Consider the following 20,090-nt stretch of genomic DNA (forward strand, 5'->3'; position numbering starts at 1 on the left):
CCAACCAGTTTTATGGTCACTTCAACATACCTGGTTGTATTTGGCATTGGCCACGTGTTTGGTTTCCATTCTGCCGTACTGAGGAGGCTTGCAGGAGAACTCCACAAAGAGTAGCAGCTGTTCAAAGATGGCTGGGTACATGACCTGCAGGTTCTCCGGGCCCACACAGATGGCCTGCAGCAGGGAGGGAATGGAGGAACAAACACTGCTGACATCCACCACGGGACTGCATATTGCATAATTTAGCAGACTGACACACTGTTTCCGACACAGGATGGCAAGAAATAACTTTTGGTCATCAGGGAACAAGGGTCCATTTCTCAGAGACAGTATTCATGGCAGGGTTGACTGGAGTTGCCATATCAAGTCAAGGCATCAGTTAAAAGTACAAGGAAATATTTTGCCACAATCATATATTTATGTACCAACTAGGACCTACCAACTGCTGAAATGACTAATTTGAGTCACATTGAGCCAGTACAAAAAACTGACCAACAACAAATTTTTGATGATAATTACTTTGATAATCTATCATTTCACAAAGCAAAACATTTGCTGGTTAACTGATTTCACCTTCTCAAACAAGAGGATTCGCTACTTTTCTCTGTTTTATATTATCTGATGAACAATTTTTGGACCCTTACATAGTTTGTGTTTCATAAGTCAGCGTGACCCCAACTCCCGCTGGGCTCGGCTTGTTTTGCTACTATTTTGTACAGCACATGGTTAACATGCCTAAAGCCTCGTTGGTTCTCATGTTTAAACACATTTCCTTTTCCCACCTTCTGCAGAACATCCAGAGAGGTGAGCACAGCTTCCTGAAGGCTGGTGAGCACTGCCTCGGTGTAGGACGGGAGGATGAAGGGCGATGCATCGCTGCTGATAGGCACGGACACGGCCCCATGGAGGATGACCCCCAGCTTCCTCAGATCCTCCATACTGAAGTTGGCTTTTATGTGCTGGTAGAGTGCTGGGAAAATCTGGATCAATGCTGTGAGGAAGGGCTGACTGGGGATGAACGAGAGCTTCTCTGTCGGGCCACTAGGCGGCCTCGTGCTGTCTGTTCCAGTTCGATACCACGTGTTCCACGCCGACCACCACAATGCTGAGTCTTCTAAGGCTGACTCCTCCCCTGGGGGAGGGGCCTGAAGCTCAGCACCATTGTATCGCGTCAGCCGCTCCACTAGTGAATCTGAACGCACCAGGGGTCTGCCAGGACCGCACGCTGAGAGGGGGTCAATGAGCACTGGGGGGACGCCCATAGCAGCAAATGCATCACCTGCTTTGTCTGAGTCTTTCACAGGTGTAACAATCTGTAGGATCTCTTGAAAGCTCTTGAGGGCAGCCAACGAGACCTCGTTGTTCTTGCTGAGAGCAGCTGACTGAATGTGGTTCAGCAACACCTCCCAGGCCTCGAAGAAATCACCTGCAGAAACGCAGCAAAATGATGGAAAAGTGTGAGAATGCCCTTTAAAGCGGCATGTGCACAACTGTAAATAAAGTGCGACAACTGGCACATTATGTGAGGTTTCAAACCAACCTCAGGACACTAACAGAGTTCAAAGAGGCCACATAGTGAGAACTGAAGCCAGATCAGCAGGTTTATCAGTCACAAATGCTGCTTCTTTTTGAAGGGACATTTCACACCCCACCAAAAACGCATATTTTTCCCTTTACCTTTAGCACTTTTGGAGATCTCATGGATCAGAAACTTACCAACTAATCCAGCTAACAACAAGGTCTATGGATTGTCTGGAATACCGGCTCACAATTTCCAGAAGTGACACTGCTGTAGAGTTTTTCTTTTCTTTTCTACTGCAATCTAGTTCCATTATACTCAGGAGAAGGCAGATATCTCTACAGAAAATATCTCCAAAACTCAGCAACTCTCACTAAAACAATATAGATAGATAAACAGCACAGGTAAGAAGAAAAAAAATCTGTATTTTTAACTTTGGGGTAAACTGTCCCTTTAATAGATTTGGTCAATATGAACATGAGGCTGTTTTCAATGACATACAATCATCCCTATACTGTGATATTACTTTGCCAGCAACAGTTATTTTTTTTTGTCCCGGGTGTGTGTAGGAAGAGCAGCCATCCCCTAAGTAATTTTATGTGTAGTAGGCAGGGAATGTGTTGTATATTATGAGTCACCTCTTGTATTTTGGCACTGGCTAAAATGTTCAGAGGGATGAGTGTAGTTAATGAGGAGCTCATGTTTTATCATTCATATCTCCCTGGAATATTAATCCTGCTGCATGGGGCTTAACACGACTTAATATGTGGTAATATAGCAGTTACAGCTGGGCTGTTTCTGGACCTTTGCTACACTTGGCACAGATTTATGAATACATTTCAATGTGTAATTTTTATTGTTTACAATTCTGTGGCAGCTGTTTTAAACCGCAGCACTGTGTCACAGTCTACATTGTGTACAACAAGCATCATCAGCGTCACAGTGATTAATTATCAGAGTAGACTATGCAATGGCTTACCTAACTGCTGGAGGAGGTACCGCCTCGTGTTGAAAATGCGTGCCACCCCGGCTAGTGTCAGCACCCACGTCTCCGCCCACTGTTTTTCAGCGGTGTCGCGAGAGTGGTGGATGAGGATGTTCCCGCCTCCAGACTCAATCTTCTCCTTGTCCGCTGTGGTGGATGATGTCCTCACACAGTCGAGCAGGTGGAACAGCACCTAGAGGTGACACCAACATAGTTCAAGCAGCAGCAATTTCTGCAACAAAGTGCACACCAGTGCATTCTGCCGAGAACGGAACAGCAGCCTATTCAGAGCTGTTTTTATCTTTATCCTTACATCTTCAATCATTTATAATTAGATAATGGTTACAAACATAGATCTAAAGCAATCATACAAATTAAGTGAGCTCTGATATTTAGATATCTTGTAGAAAATCTGAGAAGAATAACACATATATTGGATTGATATTTGTTTTCCAGAATGAATTTCTTCATTTTAACTGTATGTAAGTTCAGTCTGTACAAATAATATTGACTATAACTAGATCACATGAAAATGACAAATTCTTGCATGCTACCTTCCAGACCACGATATGCCACGTCGGCTGCTGCAGCAGGGTCCCGTGGGCAGCAATGGTGGAAAACAATGTCTGCCCAGCGCTTTTACGCACAGCGGGCCGTGGGTCGACACACAGCTCGCCCAGCTTGGCATAGAGGCACAGCCACAGGCAATCAAAGGGAGGGGCGGGGTGGAAAGGCCTGTTCAGGGTCTCTCCTTTCTCCTGGGCCTGCTTCTGCAGAGCTTCCTCCTCCCTCTCCAACTCCTGTGTGATGGCTTCTCCCCTTTGGAAAAAGTAGTCTGAAATGTTCCACTGTGGGTACAGAAGGGGAGAGCGGGGCCATAAATTGGACAGGAAGGCTGGGAAAATGCTTTGGGCAGTTTTGCTATCTTATTACCATAAAGTAATCTCGCAGGAACTGCCACACTCCAAGAGAAATAATCCTACAGAACACAGATCAATACTGGGTTTCACATGTCTTAAATGCTGTGTGAAGTATCTATGAAATGTCAGCAGAGTGGCTGAATGCTATTAATTAGGTAAGCTAATGCAAAAGGAATTACTACAAAACCACTTGAAAAGTGTCAGCTTTGCTACTCTCCAACAACTCTAAATTTTATATTACCAAATTCTCTGTTAGCATTGCCCCGGTTCACCATGTTATTTACACATTAACACCTGGGAATTCCTGAGTTGCACTACATTATTCTGTTGGTGGCCTCTCAAAGCCCAGGAGAGGAGTCGAGTTGAGTTGAGAATCTTTGCAGCTCATTGAATCAACCAGAAATCCTGCATGTGTGACTGAGAATAAAACCATAATAGAAGACATCTGTTATCTCACCAGTAGGCCAATGGAGGTGAGGCTGATGTTGAGCTCCTGGTTCTGCAGGCCGAAGCTACCGGCTACATCCACTACGATCTGGAGGCACGTGCAAGGCATAGTGGGCAGGAAGTCTGTTACCACCAACTGCAGGCACTGGAAGGCTGTTCGGATCAACGACTCGCTGGAGGGAAACAGGACACACGGCACGCTTTCCTTATTACTTGCAACATAACCGTAGTTAAAGCGGAAATTAAAGGTGGCTCTCACGAATAAAAAATATTTGCATTTAGAACTAAATAACAACTACTTCAAGTAAAGCCCCATCTGCTTTGCGCACCCTCTCCACGCCCCTTGTGTTCTTACCCTTGATCATTGCGGATGGCTCCTATGACACCCAGGACAAGGGGCCAGCCGGGCCCCAGGCTGTCTCCTTGGCTCTGTAAGATCTGCAGAACACTCTCTAGCTGTTTCTGCCTGATGTCTGCATGCAGCACGTTGGACAACTCCTTCAGGGGGTTCAGCAACAGAAGCTGCAGCCGCTTGGGAATTCAAAGAGGGAGATGGCAACTGATTTCTTAACTGATTATCTGAAAAGCTTCAGTTCTTACCTTTAATTATATTATTACAGCACCGCACAGCCTACATATAAAATTAATATAGCCATTTAAAATAGTTTAATTTGGTTAATGCATCCCAAGGTAATCTTTAAGTCTTTTATTACAACCACTAGAGGAAGACATATGGGCAGGTGAAAACTTGAGTGCAAATGTTATCCAAATCAATCTAAACCCTTGAAGTTAACGGTTGTACTGACTTTGCCCTGGACAGTTCCTTCAAGTGATTACAGAGTTAGCAAGTTTCCAAGTCCTAGTAAAATCAGGGCAGATATTTTTGTGGTTCTACAGCTAAATGTGAATCATAGCTATCTTTTTTCTTGATTTGTTCTAACACAATCAAACCACGAAAATGCCTAGCTGTCTGAGTGACACATGGTACAAAGCAGTATGAATTAAAGGAAAAATCTCTATGAGTGACTGGGACAACATACTGAATGCGGACACTTAAATCACTGTTATGGCTGTCAAAATGTGGAAGTGTAGCAGATGAAATGCATTTTAATATATGGAAAACAGAACAGGCATGTTGGTCCTTAAAAGTCACTACATTTAAAATTACAGTATTTTCACATATCTACGTGCAGTTGTGAAAGCTTGGCCATATTGCAAAAGAGGGCCTTGAAGAAATGATTGTGTTGTGTGTTTCTACAGAATGACCATCATTTGCATGGCTCTGTGCGCTTCTTTTCACCACACAATTCTTCTGCCCTCTTTTAGATAAGCTTAGTGTCATTCCCTTTATCTGTCACACTGAGGTGAAGGTCACAGACTCTGTTTCAGTGAGTGACAATAGAAAGTGAGTATGACATTTCTGTTTTCCACATTTTAACCATTTGGCATAGACTCTTATTTATCTTGACATACACTGCAACAGTGGAGGAGATTTCTCAAATGTCAGCATTACAAATAACACAGTTTAAGGAGTGAAACCCAGAGAGGAAAAATAATACATCTTTCTATAAAAATGCAATGTTCATATGAGAAGGGCTAAGAGCAAAAAAGTGACAGTGAAAAAGGGAGTTTTTCCTTGTCACTGTCTGCTTGCTCGGGGGTTCAGGCTCTGGGTCTCTGTAAAGCATCTAGAGACAATTTTGATTGTATAAGGTGCTATATAAATAAATAAATTGAAATGAAATTGAAAAAGAGTTTTTGGCTTAGCTTGTGCTCCACATTGTTTCATATTTTAATGCAAATAACTTCCTTGTCCAGATTTTTGCTTTTATGTTTTTTGTGAGTCGCAGGTGGTTTTCATTACCTGATTCTGGGCCAGTGGAGGGTCGTGTTTGAAGCCCAGGCCAGCCTTGATAAGCGCCGTCAACGCCTCTGCCCCCCACTCCCTCATCCTGGAGTTTGGATGCTGGCAGACCTGCACAGGACACATCACATAGATACACAAATGCAGACATGTCCGCACGGCGACAGATCTGCAGAGGCCATTCAGAGAAGTGTTCACAGCAGGTGGGTGTGAAACAAGAGGGTGAAACAAACCACAGAGTGTGTAACAGAGACTGAGATCCCCCGTGATCATGAAAGCTAATGTAGATACACATGGAGAGGCCGGGCTCAGCGGACTAAAGGACACCTGTGTAGTATAAAACTGACTTGAAATGTCTGATTTTAAGCTCATCTGTTTGCAAATTAATCATCTTTGGTCTACAAGGCAGTTTGTCAGTGTGGTCAGTATGGTGTCAGGCTTTAGAATTAAAAGAGCAAACCTTGCACTTCTTACAGGCATACAGAGAGACTACTAAGAGGATACACTATTGTAGAACCAAATGGTCCATGTGTATCTATTCAATAATTTGGATTCCATAGCCCTGCATGATCATTAATGCCTCAAATTTAATCTTAAATACAATGTGCATCTGTGAATAAGGATGTGATAAAGGTGATGTCATATCCTTACAGAAATAAAAACACTGAATTTGAATTTGGATAAGCCTGCAAAGAAAGATAAGCAGCATTTTATCCAAGCATAAAGTTCACTTGGCGAGTGCAGCATCAGATTCTGCCTCTGTGACAAATCAGAGCTTCACATTGCAAACTGCACAGAAGAATGTAAGGTCAAACAGTGGTAGCGAAGCACATGGACACATTTTGGATTTGGAAAGTCTTGTTTTTTTCTGTTTTTTTGTTTTTTGACACAGCGACCTCTCAGCTCCAACACGTTGACGCCAGACTGAGAGGGAGGGAGAACAGACTGGGGGAAGAAAGACAGAGATGGAAGAGCCATGATCATGGAGGAGAGGGTCTGAGCTTACCTTCTGCAAAACAGACAGGAGTGCAAAAGAGAGGGGAGATAGATAAAGAAAATGTGATCTCTCAACACACACCTTTACACTCATATAAAGCCAGAATCCTCTTAACAGATACAGGGACATGTGTGCCAATAACTACAGAGTGCAATATAAAATTAGCTGAAGTTGACTACTGTATATTGTATTTAACACACGTGATCCAAACTGCTACATATGTGTGTGCATTTCTGTCTAGGTCCAATCGCTGTACACTTTTATTATTATTGATATTACTGTATGACTTTAGTCAACAAAATGATACCACATTTATAAAATTCTTCTCATTTTTCACCGAGTTTGAATGAAATGCGGTGCTTCAGTTCTTTAACTACACCCACGTAGCTCTAAACAGATATTACCTCCAACAAGTGTCCAGTTAAGGGTCTCCACAGGATCTCTATACGATCCATGTTGACGAGGCCAGTCTCCAGCAGCTTGGCTACAGCAAACAGAGATGGCTCCTGAAACCAAGACAAGGAAATATAACATGTATAAATAATGAATACCCTGCTAATCAAATGTATAAGTACGGTCATCTTTGACAGACAAGGAAGACCAATCGAATTCCTGAAAAAATTGTATAAAGAAGTGTTACTCTTATGTTACTTCTGACATATCCCTCTTCAGTGAACTAAGTTTCACCTTGTACTAAAACACAGAATGTCTTTACCTTATTGTTTCCATAAGCCATTTCCATGGCTTCCAGGGAGAGTGAACAGAGAGCGTTGATCAGGTGATGCAGGGAGACGTCATCCAGGTACCTTGATCACACATAAATACATATTGCACATTATATATAATATATGCATTTTTTGCATAGCATGAATAGTTACAAGCCACTGCTCTTCATAGGAGCATCTATGTTATCTTTGACTATCCTATTAGTCAGCTGAACTAATATTTATTTCTCTTTCCAAACAAAAATTCAAACATGAAATTTTATCATAGATTCAGTCTAAAACTCTTTAGCAAACGACAAAGGCTTTCATCTACTACTGGATGATTTAAGTGCATAAGGCGAAGTATTGGGAGATTCTATAATGTGCGTTTGCTTTCACAGATGATGGACTTATCCTTACTGGGAGCTCTCGAACAGCCTCGACAGGATGTTGGAGATGACGGGCAGGTCTGTCATCACGGCTGTGGTCAGCACCTGTTTAGTTTAATGACACAAACATGGCCGGTTAGCTCATCACCTTAAACAGTAAAACGTACAGGAAAATGCATGCTGAACGCAGTTCCTACAAAACTTACTGTACTGGGCCCCTCCACAGCCCTGCCAGGCTTCAGGGCACCGCCCACCCCTGGCTTCAACCCCAGGATCCACACTAAGTGCTGGGAGAGAAAAGGGAAAAGTCAAAGGAGAGGACATCTACATCAACTGAAATGGTTATTTAGACAAGAAATGTACACTGACAAACTTGTAGACAATGCCAGCAAGAAATGTAAATGAGATAAGAAAGACTGGATTTAAATTCTAAATCAGCTCTTGGGCGATTCTGTGAGTTTTACATATCAAAAGAAAAAAAACTTTCAAAACAGGTAAATTAACACATTTTTGCAAATATTCATTTACGTATGTAGAAATGTAATTCTGCCTTATTAGAATAGGAAATGTATGTGTGTGTGTGCGAGAGAGAGTGTCTGCCTATTTTGCTCTTTGATTAGATAAGAGTGTGCGCATACGTGTGGTACCAGGTGGTAGCAGTACCTGCAGTGTAGCCAGTACCAGCTGCCAGGAGGTGCCCAGCACGGCCCCATGGCAGTGTGCCAGGTTCAACAGGGTGCGCATACACTGGATGTTCTTGGCCGTCAGCTGACAAAAGGGAGAGACAATTATATTACAAAACGTCATTCATTTAGCTGGTCAGTAAAATTCCAATATTTTATGTCTTTCTAAAAAAAACATCATGAGATGAAATGCAATAATTGCAGTCACGGTAAAAAAAAAAAAGGCAGGGAAATGCACGCACATACAGTAATGTAAGAGCTAAGACCAGAAAATAAAACATGTTAACATTATTATTACTAAGGGGATGATTCTAATTACAGCATAATGATTCATTGGAAGGGTCAAGGTCACTGCCTATGTTATTGTTCTCAAGGGAAATTTAGATACACTGACCAGCCTATGTTCATAACAGTTGTCCTTCACATGACTGGTGCACTGAGAGAGAAACTGTGCCTGTTTTTTTTATGTGGGCGTTATTATAAATGGGGTGTTGTGCATATTATGCATATTAATAACACAGACAACTTGGCAAAGAAATGGCTTTGCTTTGCACTTTGTTGCTTTGTTGCTGCTCAGAGAGACTTCAGCATCAACATCAGTTGGTGCTGTTACATTTTACATTGTATAACTCTGAAATACCTAATAGTAGTTAAATCATGGTTCAAGATTTGTCTGGTGACTTTATTTATTTATTTTTTTGGTCTTGAACTAGTCTAGAGCTCAGTTCGATTCCTGACTTGACTCAGATTTCTTTTGGTTCTGGTCCTGAGTGAAGTGTGCTATGTCTTGCCTTGGACTTAGAGGGGCAGGACTAAAGCTCTATTTTAGAGTGTATTTATGGTCCCCAAAAAGCAACAGCTTGGCTTTCTGGAAAACTGTTGTTTGCTTAATGTCTCTTGATTATAAATCCTTGTAAGCTGCAAGCTTTTTTTTTGGAAAACTGCTACATGAATTAAATGATTAAATGTCAAGTGTAACCGTAGCTTCTCTGTAATTGTGCGTGCAAGCGTGTCTTTACCACCACGGTGCCCTGAGGCTGGGCGGTGAGCGGCTGCCCGACAGCCACCACCTGCTGATGAGATTCACTGGAGGGGCTGATAATCTGCACACTCTGGCCCTGGATCGAGTAGGCTGTAGAAAATACACACAGACATATGAGCGAACACACATACACAAGAACCAAGTCTTTCAATCAGACTCCGTAATACACACAAACAGGTTTTGTAACAAGCTTACGACATGCAAGAAAAGCTTTCTTAATTAACTCCAAAGCAAATATCCATCGCAAGATGAGACCCAATTTGCCGACTTTATCTCTACAAGCTAATATGCAAATAATGAATGTCTGAGCGGCTGGTTTGAGAGCAGCTGCGTGGTGTGTGTGCGTGTCTACATTCTCCTTGGTGTTCCTAATTAGAAGCCACGGTGAAAAGTTATAAATTAATGCAATAAGAGCAGGGCCATAGGGACAGGTGGAGGGCCAACAGTTTACATGTTAAGCTCAATTTTGTAGCATGTGCTTCTAACCATACGGGAGAACAGAAGTGCTCATTAGTGTAAGATAAATATAAATGACCTGAGGGCATCCTCAGGGTTAACAGGTCGGGCTTTAAGCTGCGTGAGGCACAGCTATGTTTTGGATTTCGTAATGCCTACGTTAAAGCAGAAATTTCAACTCGCATACCAACCCCAGTCCCAAAAGCTTTGCAGTATTATGCAGGTATTTCAGGTGTATTTGTGCCATACCTTTGCCGGAGAGGTTGGCGGAGTTGCTGCTCAGCACAGTTAGGGCGTAGTGCGGCGGGAGAGAAGCTTTGCAGATGGCTGTGATGAAGGCATCACGGGGGGTCACCAAGGCCAGGCGACCACACAACGAGGCCATGGTCAGCTCTGCCTTTAGGATGTTCTCTGTGGCCGTCTCATCGGTGCTGAAGAGACAGGATGGGAGTGAGAAAAAGACAGACAAAGTGAAGAGTGTAGTCTAGTACATCTAACAGTATCTACTTGTGCTGTCTGTGGCAATAAACTGTTAGGCCATGTGCTAGCACATACTGCATACATACATACATACTGCTACTAGTAAGTGGTAATATCTACACCAATCCTGAAAAGTACTTTACATTCAAGTGGCTTGTAAAAAATGTCATCCAATGCCATTGCGCAACACTGAAAAAAAAATCACTATGAAGCAGCCTATAAGACCTTTTCCCCTGAACTACATAGCCTGAAATCAGTTAAGATCCAGGTTTACCCGTTGTCAGCTACAGACATTTTCAAGCACTACAAAAGGAAATCAATTTGAACATGTTTTTAACCTTTAATTAATTCATTCCCTCTTTGCGCATCCAACATGACTGCTGACTGCAAAAAGTAGTTTGTGAAAAGGCGCAGTCCACCTACCTGGCGTCTAGCAGCAGAGACAGGGCGGCCAGTAGACCACACCAGCAGGCACCGACCATTTCCTCCCACACCAGGTGGGCTCCTGTCACAACAACATAAAGCATTTGGGGGTTTATTCAGAAATGACTTCACTTCAGTTTACACAGTATTTGAAAAAAAGAAAACATTCCATCATTTTTGATATCTTGCTTTGAAAGGTAGCAGACACAAAGACACCATATTAGCCACCAAGGGTCATAGACGTGCTACCACCCAGAATCCTAATGGGTTTGGCTATCATTTAGCAAAACACATAGAGCGCAAACTTAAGTGTACAGCTTGCACAAATATTACTTCCACTTTACTGCAACTCTTCAAGCTTATTTATCTTTTTATATTTAATGTGACTGTGACCACTCCATTTAATCTTACCAGGCTGTGCCTGCCACTCCTGATCAGGATGAGCCTCCCTAAACTCAGCAGCTTCCTCTTCTTCCGAGGCCAGTTCTCTTTCAATCATAGAGGTAATGCCTCGTACCAGGTCCAGCAGAGCACTGAAGGCCACAGACATGGCATACCCCTCCGGGATGGACGGGGGCTCCACCTTATCCAGCATCTCTAGACTGGAGGGTGAAAGACAGGGACACAGCAAATCAGATGGAGATTACTGTGTGTGAAATCACACTTCACAAGGTGCATCCATTCAAGTGAATGTGTTCTCTCTCAATCATCATCTCAATCATACGAAAGAAAGTCAGCTCCATGCAGCCTCCAAAAGTAAAAGCAATAATCGTAAACAACAGATCTGATAACATAAAGAGTAACTGAAGTAATTTCTGTATTTCAACGCTTGCTTTCCAGAGAAAAACCAAAGACAAATGACAACAGCATTTTCACTCGTCATGCAGGGTTGATACTTTGAAATCTGCCTTAGCATGATCATCTGTTGTTTAATAATAAAAAAATATCTTTGTTCGCCATTTGCAGGATACAGCTAACTTAACAGTGATGCTACAAGCTTATTTTTACACCACCTAACAGCACAGAGACAGTAACCCCTACAACTGTTCACTAGTTTGGTGTGTGTTTTAAATGTGTGTACATGGACAAATGTAGTCAGAGTCAGTGGGGTATCAGTACTTACTATGTGGCCTTGGCGCTGCCCTGGACACTAACAGTCATTAGGGGGATCCAGGTACCTCGGTATTCAAAAGCTGCCTGGGTGGTCAGGTTTCCGCTGATGCCTCCTGTCCCTGGGCCGCCTTGTGCTGCACCCTGGGCGCCTGAACCTGAGCCGCCTGGACAGGAATTCAGAGTGTGGTGGGGGAAGAGTGGATAAAATGACTCATGAAGACAAAGTGGAAGAAGATAAGCATAAGATTGAAAACAAGAAAAAAACATAATGACAACTGTAATGATCCATGACCACTTGTATTTGTACAATCAAGTGTGATTTTAAAAGTAGGATTTTTGTTCAAGATTTTCATTATCAAATGCACCTCAATGAACTTCTCATCTACATCTGAATTTCAGGTGCATTTGAACAAACATCTTTGACATCCACAGAATTTTATGGACACATGAAATGAAAATCCACAGACTTTTTTGACAGCTCTGGGGACCCCAATTGTTGAAAAAAATTAATAGCCTTTCAAATGCATAAGAAAAGTCTTCAAGAGCTCAAAATGACAATTTGATTACTCTTAAAAATCAGCGAACTGACCAGCAGGTGCACTAACTGCAGCAGCGTTTCCTGCGTTGGGAACGATGAACAGGGACTGGATGAAGGATCCCAGGGCGTTGACTATGTCTCTGAATACCTTAGTGGAGTGCTGTTTCATGTCGTATGACTGGCAGAAAGAACTGAAAAAGGAAAAAGAAAACAAAGGGTCAGCAAGAAACAACAAGAAGAAACTGACCATTTAGGTGATGACACAGTACAGAACTCTGCTGTGAAAAACTGGCTCAGGGTCAGCTTGATGTTGTCAGACTTCAGCCTCAGCTGTGCATGGTACCTGTGGGCTTGCTAACATGCTAACTTTACATAAATCAGCAATTATAGACACATTTAGCTATTAGAAGATTAAATTAAAGAGTAATTAAGAAATGATTAACAACACAACAAAAGGAACAAGACACCTCCAGTCTTTTTTCACACAGAGGAGTTGTGAGATACTGAGCTCATTTACCAATAAAACAGGAAAAATATCATTTTTAAGTTTTGAGATTCAGATTCGGGTTGGTTTTGTGGAGCTCAGTGTTGCCTACCGTAACAAATGTGGCTGCACACACAGCCTGTGGACTGATTCCACAGCCACGGCTCTCAGCCACTGTGGCTTCTCCCCATCCAGAAACTTCACCAGCAGGGACAAGAAGATCTCACACTCAGTCACCTGCAAAACAAACACACACACACACACACGCACATAAGACTGCGACAGGTGTTTGGATGGCTTTGTACTGCAACTGGAACCTGGCCTCTGGCAAAATCCCTGAATCTGTAAGTGAGTTTTGGTGAAGCAGGTCAACAGACAAATTTCCATTCAAAGACCTGATCAACTATCATTACATAAAAACAGCAGCAACGCTTAATTACTTAGATGCAATTAAGCTCATTTAACACCTGAAGCAGAACTAAGACAAAACTACCACTACACTAATCCAATGCTAATCAGACCAGATCAACAAAGTGTATGAGCTATGTGCTGGAGAAAATCCCTTACTCCCAACCACCAGTTCTGGCCAGTCAAGCATTACTGCAGACCAGTCCCTTACCAGTAAGCTGTAAAAGTGTTTGATGAGTACTGAGACCACACGCAGAAGCCTCATGCAGATGGGAAAATAAGGTTTCTCCACGGGTGCTGGTGAGGCGGCACTGGTGCTGCCCTGCCGGAACTTAATGTTGGGGGAGAAGAGCTTGATGACGAGGGGACACACCCGCTCCTTCAGCAGGAAGCTGAACTCCTGGTGCTGGGTAGAAAACAAAGAGTGAGGAATGCTGCAGTAATACCAAGACACACTACCACAAAAGAGTTTTCATGTCACTGCAATGAGCTGCATAATCTGTAATATTAAGACAATATAAAATATACAGGAGATGGACAAAACAATACAAAAGTGCCTGTACTACTACTACTTAGACCCAACCTGTAAGGCTGCATGTACCTGTAGGAATACGCCAGGAAAATCATTAAGGACAGACTCAAGCAGCTCCAGGCCAAACGTCCGGGTCATCTCTGTCATTCCCACCAGCCAGTAGGGGGCGTCAGCATTCACCAGCTGGCATAAGTCCTGCAGGGAGATGCACAACAGCATTTCAAACAATGGAGCGTTATGTACAACACAAGCACGTCGTGCACTGAAACAGTAAAGTCACTGAGCTCTGCTGGATCACACCAAAGTGCAGCGTGGGTGAGGGATGACGGGAGACGTTGGGACAATGGACCACTGAGACCACAAATTTCACTTCAGTGCAAAGATGAAAGCAGTTAAGAACTTATTTTCAAGCATAGACTCTGGGTTATGAGCTTGGTAATTACAGTGATTTCCAGTTGTGGGGACTGTTTTGATTTCTTGTCACTGGTCCACAAATGGTGAATCATGATGTATGTTTAAAAACAAGCGTGTTCCACAAGTTTCACTCGAAGCTATTGGAGAGAAGGCATGAAACTGTGAAGAAGGCTACTGCCTCCTGGTGGACATACCTGGAAGAGCATGTATGCGTCTTTTGCACTGGGCCTCAGAGTACTAACAGACCGCCGGTTGGTGTTTCCCTGGACAGGAGGAGGCTGCTCCACAATACCTAGCGGGCAATATAATTTATAGTTTAGGCATTTAAGCAACTCAGAGTTTTTTTGTCCATCACAGTATACCACAATATTGTATTCTATTTTCCAGCATTACATTCTTAAACATATGTTATTATATTCCTATAATAACATAAATGTATATTATAACCTATATTTATTCCCATATTCTCACTGCTGTACTAGATCAAGTCTTAAATTCTAGTTAAATTTCTGTGATTTATTGATACATATATGAATGAGCATTGAGATCTAAGAATTTCATTGCCAACAACAATTAAGTTGATGAGGAAAAGGTTGAATGATAACCCCAAGTCAGAAAAAACACCATTATTTTCCTTAAAATGAGAGGATAAGCCTCTGTTGGCAGTCAACTATCTGACTTCTGCTTAAGACAGTAGTATTAGTAGCAGCAGTATCAACAGTAGTAGTAAAAAAAAGACAAAAAAACTTAAAAACTTAACTTGTTGTTTCTGAGATTGCATTCCGATGAATCCTACATGTAACCTGTATACCCCTCTGTGCTCTAAGGAGGCACATCTACATCAGCACTGAATGTCTCATGAACTGATGCTTAAATCTGCTGTAAATCTTCCAGGACATCTCATTTCTCTGTCAGCCTTTCAACATCACTATATGGACTCCCCAATTCCCTGAGACGGCAATCGATGCCTTCTGACCTTTGAAACGCTCATCCTCTGCCACCATCCTCTCAAAGACCACAGTGACGACCTGTCTGACGGTGGCGGCCGCTGTGTTGTTGGTGATGTTGTCCTTGGTGAAGTGCAGACGGAAGCACAATACAATAGCCTGGGCCAGACAAAACACAAGAGTATAATGAGCTGAGTTAGCTGGAAAACCGGGAGATACATAAACAGTTTGTCAGGTATCAAAGTGTGTTGTTCCCGTACCTTGGAAAGCACTTCATCGTGTACGACTGTGTTGGTGGTTAGCAGGACCAGGACTGTCTGTAAGAGTTTAAGCTCCTCCAAACCATTTTCCATCAGCTGCCACAGCATGTTGATGATGTTCCCAGCGGCTGCCTGTCATGTACACACAAACAAATGGCTTACACCGATGTTTATGCACTCTCATCGTATTACTGATTGTCTGCCTCTGTGCACACATACATGTACTTCAACTCAGGAAGCAGAATCAGAGCTGCTAGATCGTCAGACAGAAAAAAAAAAAATGAAGTGAGAGTTTCAGGCAGAGGTCACAGAAGACTAAACCAAAGACACAAAAATACACACTTGAGGAACCAGCTGGTGCAGCCTGCCTGGGGCTCACAACATCAACGGCTGAAATCAAAAACACCAAATCAAGCTGCCACTTAATATTATGTCACTTGATGCTCACATCAAGTGACACAGCACGTCCTTTCTTCGGTCAAACAGTCCAAAATACAGCTAATCATCACAAAAACCCCTCTGATAACTACTGGCTGGTTTCACAGGGAGACTAGAAACATAGAAACATGTTACTTTCCAATTTTTGCCACCGTTTTGTCAAACGCTAGGAGATTAACTGACATTTACTGTCATTACTGATAAATCCGTTGATCAGCGCTTCAATTAATAAATGAATGACTGAATGACTACAACGAAGACTCCAAAACCAAAAGGGAAATAAACAGTGATATAAAGCAAAGAAAAGACGCAAATCCTCACATCAGAGAAGCTGTAAACAGCAAAGGCTTGGCATTTTTGCCTGACTGACTTAAGCAATTGATTATTTGTAGTCTTATTTGCAGTCACATTTTACTATCCAGATGTTGTTCAGGAGCAAACACTTATCGGTATCAGTGCTTCCATTGCAGAGGTTTATTATCAGATTTGGAAATATCGATAGCTTTGCCTCTTACTGCGGGTATCTGGTGGTGCCCAGGAACAGTTCCGCCCTGCCCTGTTACAACATTATTCCTCTCTCCTTCTCTGAGGAAGCAAAGTGTCATTAGCTTTCATCCGGTTCTCTCTACATGACAAAGTGTCTGACTTTGTCGTCTCCAGCGACACCTTAAGAATCGATACTGAGGTGTCGTCTTGTGAGGCCTTCAACTAGGTTTTGAACCCTGCAGTTCAGACTTGCTGATGAAGCGAAGTGCTGCTAGTGATAATGTTCAATGGATCAGAAAATGTGTGTGCTGTCAAATAATAAGTGTCTTGGATGTTCTGGATGTTGGTTGGGAGCAACAGTGTGATAGCAGCAATTCAAAGACAAGGATAAAGATCTTCTGCTTTTCTCTCTTTATATAGTTGTTAATTGGATGTCCCAAGGTTTTAGATGTGAAAATGTCACACTGGGGCCTGGGAAATGAGATGGACCTTTTTCTTGAACTGTTTTTCAATGTTATAGTATATCAATTAATCAAAAACAACTAACAGATGATGAAATTTGCAACTTAAATGTGCAAAATATGAACGAAAAAGACAAGAAAAATGTGGTAAAGAGCTGATTTTAGTAGTAGTAGCCTGCCATGTTACACTTGCCTTATAAGAGGCTTTACTCTGAGAGTGTTGAGCACTTGGACTCTCCCACCACAGGCAGAAGCTTAGAAACCTAAGTTAACCTAATTAAATAAATGCCTGACATCAAAATGCAGAAAGCATGGAATGGCTCAACAAGCTTTTAATAACTGTCTTTTACGGTGTATTAACAAGGCAGCTGTGGGGCAGCTTGAGGAGGTGCCTGCTTCGAAACAGCTCTGACCTCAGGTCTGACTCCAGCTGGGTTATTTAAAAGGTTCTCCACACATCACACAAGCTTATATTAAAATACATTTGTGTTCAGGACATTATTACAGACACCCATTTCCTACGATGGATACTATATCGATATTCTTTCTACCTAATTTTTTGGGGCTGTTTAACTGCCACTGCACACAAAGATCACGTGAAGCTCCTGAAGCTGCCTGGTAAGACTTTATCGGGGCCAGTGGTTTCTCGGAACACAGGGGGTGTGCAAACACTAAAAGATGGACAGCGACTGCAGTACATAATGAGCAGTAGAAGAGGAAATGGGGGTTGGTGTCTCTCAGATGTAGCCACCAGTGACAGGAATACATTTAGATTAAACATTCTCACATTCACATTGTCTGATTGGGTATTGATGAGTTGCATTGATTCCTGCCTTTGTCTGAATGAATTACCCTTGAGGTATTAAAAGCGGATGTGCCTAAGGCAGGAGGTGAACTTAAATTTGCAAGTGTTAGTATACTGAAGGTGCAATATTTTAAAGAGCACTGAGGTCTTTAACAATATGCACGTGTTTGCTGGCCTCCGAATTGTCCACAGTAGCCAGGATTAACTATAATATCTTAACAAAACTAATCTTTGACATGGACAACAACTGTGTCAAGTGATGAAGGGATTACATGGTCTCAAGCACACAGCATATCACACACTGTGCAGAAAAGCTCCCTATGCTTAAGAAATGTTTTCTTAATGACTACATGTTTTTCACAAGGACATGTCTATTGACTTGGCACTCTGGGAGATAATCACCTTGTGTCGTTCTATGAACTACAAGGTGATGAATCCAAATGAGATCATTGGCTTCTTACTGATTACACGTGTAAAAACCAGCTTGCCAAAGGGGAAATAAAATGAGGAAATTAAGCCTGAACAATTTTGTGGAAAATATGGCACAACTTAATACCAGCCTGGTGTTTTAGTGTACTGCATGTATGGCCTAGAATTCTGAGTATCAGCCAAGCTCACAGTCCTCACCTCAGATACCACCTCATGGGACATGAGTCTCTGGATGGCAGCCAGACACAGCTGGGTGATCTTTGGCTCTTTGGTGCCACAGCCCATTAGAAAAGGCTGCACGACCTCTGAGCTGTTCTCCTTCAGAGCTGCAGGAAAAGGACAGAGACACAGCGTAAAGATACAGGGGGAATGAAAAGTACAAAAATGCTTTCATTAAATTTACTTAAATGATTTATAATGTCTTGTCGTGTATATCAAATACAAACCATCCCTGCATAAAACAAAAGATGTTGTTTTAAGAAACTGAATTAGGGTTGTTAGTATAATCGAAGCTCTTGATGTATTATTAAATACTGGTTCTGCAGACGAATGGATGAAGAACAAAAACTGCACCAAGGCTAAAACTACAGAACAAATGGACAAAAAGAGAACATTCTGTGGAACTTTAAATAACCACATGGGGAAGCTCCAGAGCGCTCAAATACTAATCCAAGGTTGAGTTGTGAAAAGATTTTAAACTTTTAAAATGCTAATTCAATTTTCTATTTTACCACAACACGTACCTAAAAAAGGAAACCAAAGTGTGACCTTGATATGTTTGTGCTGTCTAACAGTGAATCAGCGCTTTGAATTCAACTACCTGCATCACTTTCACCGTCTGTTAGTTTCTTCCATTAAACAGACAGGTCTGACCATTCATTCTTTCTGTAACCTCATTACGCCGCTGTGACAACTAACAAATACACTACGGCAACAAAAACTTATGAAGTCTTCCACAGAGAGTTGGTGTGAAGTTTACAGTTTACAGAAGGGCCGCCAGAGTCCGACAGTCGACAGTGGAACCCGAAAAATGTCGAATACGTGTCAACTCTGCAAATGCTACCAAAAAGCTGGACTTTGTTTATGAAGACAGTATAGAAATATTTCCCTATTCGAGTGTGTAGAGACCAGACACATTTGGAAGAACTTTGTGGCGAAATCACAACATGCCTGCATCTCATTGGCTGAATGGATTCGATTGTGGCAATTTACAAACAAAGCTTAGGGACAAACATTAATACAAGTTAATACGCAGGTCTCCTTTATCTTATAGTGCACTGGGTGAGCAACACCTGTGAAATTTTTTTTTGGACAGCCATGTGCGCACACTACTTTGCACAGGTACACGTGACCTGCCACAGGCCGACTCCATGAATTAACAAAAGTCTCAGTGGGGTGGATGATGTCCCTCTGATTCCATCAAAACAAAAAAAAACTGTTTATGTGACTATAAAAACATACTGTTGTTTGCTTGCATTCATTCACATCAACATTTACACTGTGTATATATAATATATACACCAAAGTTACTGTTTAAAATGGCAACTTCACACCTGTAGTCCATAGCAGATCACAAACAGACAAATTAACACATCAGATCACATTCAATTTAAATTATTTTGTAATTTTCAAATCAGAGAACAGTACTGTGAATTATTGGAAGTTCACATTTGCGGTGAACCACCACTGTTCCACCACTTATTTTCTCACTCACCTGCTAGTATATCTGTATTCCTGGCTGCAATGGTCTTAATCTTCACGATGCCAGACTCCGCGGCCTAGGGGGCAAAAAGGAGAGAGCAGACATTTACATTCAATGTAACGTGTGTGAAAAGGTGCTGGTGGCGCAGCACCACTGTGTTACCG

General features: G+C 42.1%; 1 protein-coding gene across 4 annotated transcripts in view; it reads right to left on the reverse strand.

Annotated features, from left to right (window-relative positions):
• mon2 (MON2 homolog, regulator of endosome-to-Golgi trafficking) overlaps window positions 1-20,090 on the reverse strand; it is a 31,796-nt gene that overhangs the window by 5,370 nt on the left and 6,336 nt on the right. For 2 of the 4 annotated variants that reach the window (XM_046393506.1, XM_046393508.1), the window contains exons 2-28: window positions 19,939-20,002; window positions 18,423-18,550; window positions 15,606-15,737; window positions 15,375-15,504; window positions 14,593-14,690; window positions 14,054-14,179; window positions 13,664-13,858; window positions 13,157-13,281; window positions 12,612-12,751; window positions 12,033-12,186; window positions 11,321-11,511; window positions 10,910-10,991; window positions 10,256-10,437; window positions 9,528-9,640; window positions 8,489-8,593; window positions 8,032-8,112; window positions 7,857-7,930; window positions 7,448-7,538; window positions 7,137-7,238; window positions 6,742-6,744; window positions 5,736-5,846; window positions 4,227-4,402; window positions 3,882-4,044; window positions 3,059-3,352; window positions 2,499-2,697; window positions 783-1,426; window positions 31-174 (exon numbers count right to left, since the gene is read on the reverse strand). In XM_046393506.1, coding sequence (XP_046249462.1) covers window positions 31-174; window positions 783-1,426; window positions 2,499-2,697; window positions 3,059-3,352; window positions 3,882-4,044; window positions 4,227-4,402; window positions 5,736-5,846; window positions 6,742-6,744; window positions 7,137-7,238; window positions 7,448-7,538; window positions 7,857-7,930; window positions 8,032-8,112; window positions 8,489-8,593; window positions 9,528-9,640; window positions 10,256-10,437; window positions 10,910-10,991; window positions 11,321-11,511; window positions 12,033-12,186; window positions 12,612-12,751; window positions 13,157-13,281; window positions 13,664-13,858; window positions 14,054-14,179; window positions 14,593-14,690; window positions 15,375-15,504; window positions 15,606-15,737; window positions 18,423-18,550; window positions 19,939-20,002 — 4,047 coding nt within the window. The remainder of the gene's footprint in view (window positions 1-30; window positions 175-782; window positions 1,427-2,498; window positions 2,698-3,058; window positions 3,353-3,881; window positions 4,045-4,226; window positions 4,403-5,735; window positions 5,847-6,741; window positions 6,745-7,136; window positions 7,239-7,447; window positions 7,539-7,856; window positions 7,931-8,031; window positions 8,113-8,488; window positions 8,594-9,527; window positions 9,641-10,255; window positions 10,438-10,909; window positions 10,992-11,320; window positions 11,512-12,032; window positions 12,187-12,611; window positions 12,752-13,156; window positions 13,282-13,663; window positions 13,859-14,053; window positions 14,180-14,592; window positions 14,691-15,374; window positions 15,505-15,605; window positions 15,738-18,422; window positions 18,551-19,938; window positions 20,003-20,090) is intronic. The other 2 variants (XM_046393507.1, XM_046393509.1) reach the window with 1 other exon arrangement.

This window comes from Scatophagus argus, chromosome 7 (genome assembly GCF_020382885.2).
Source record: "Scatophagus argus isolate fScaArg1 chromosome 7, fScaArg1.pri, whole genome shotgun sequence".
Lineage (NCBI taxonomy): Eukaryota > Metazoa > Chordata > Actinopteri > Scatophagidae > Scatophagus > Scatophagus argus.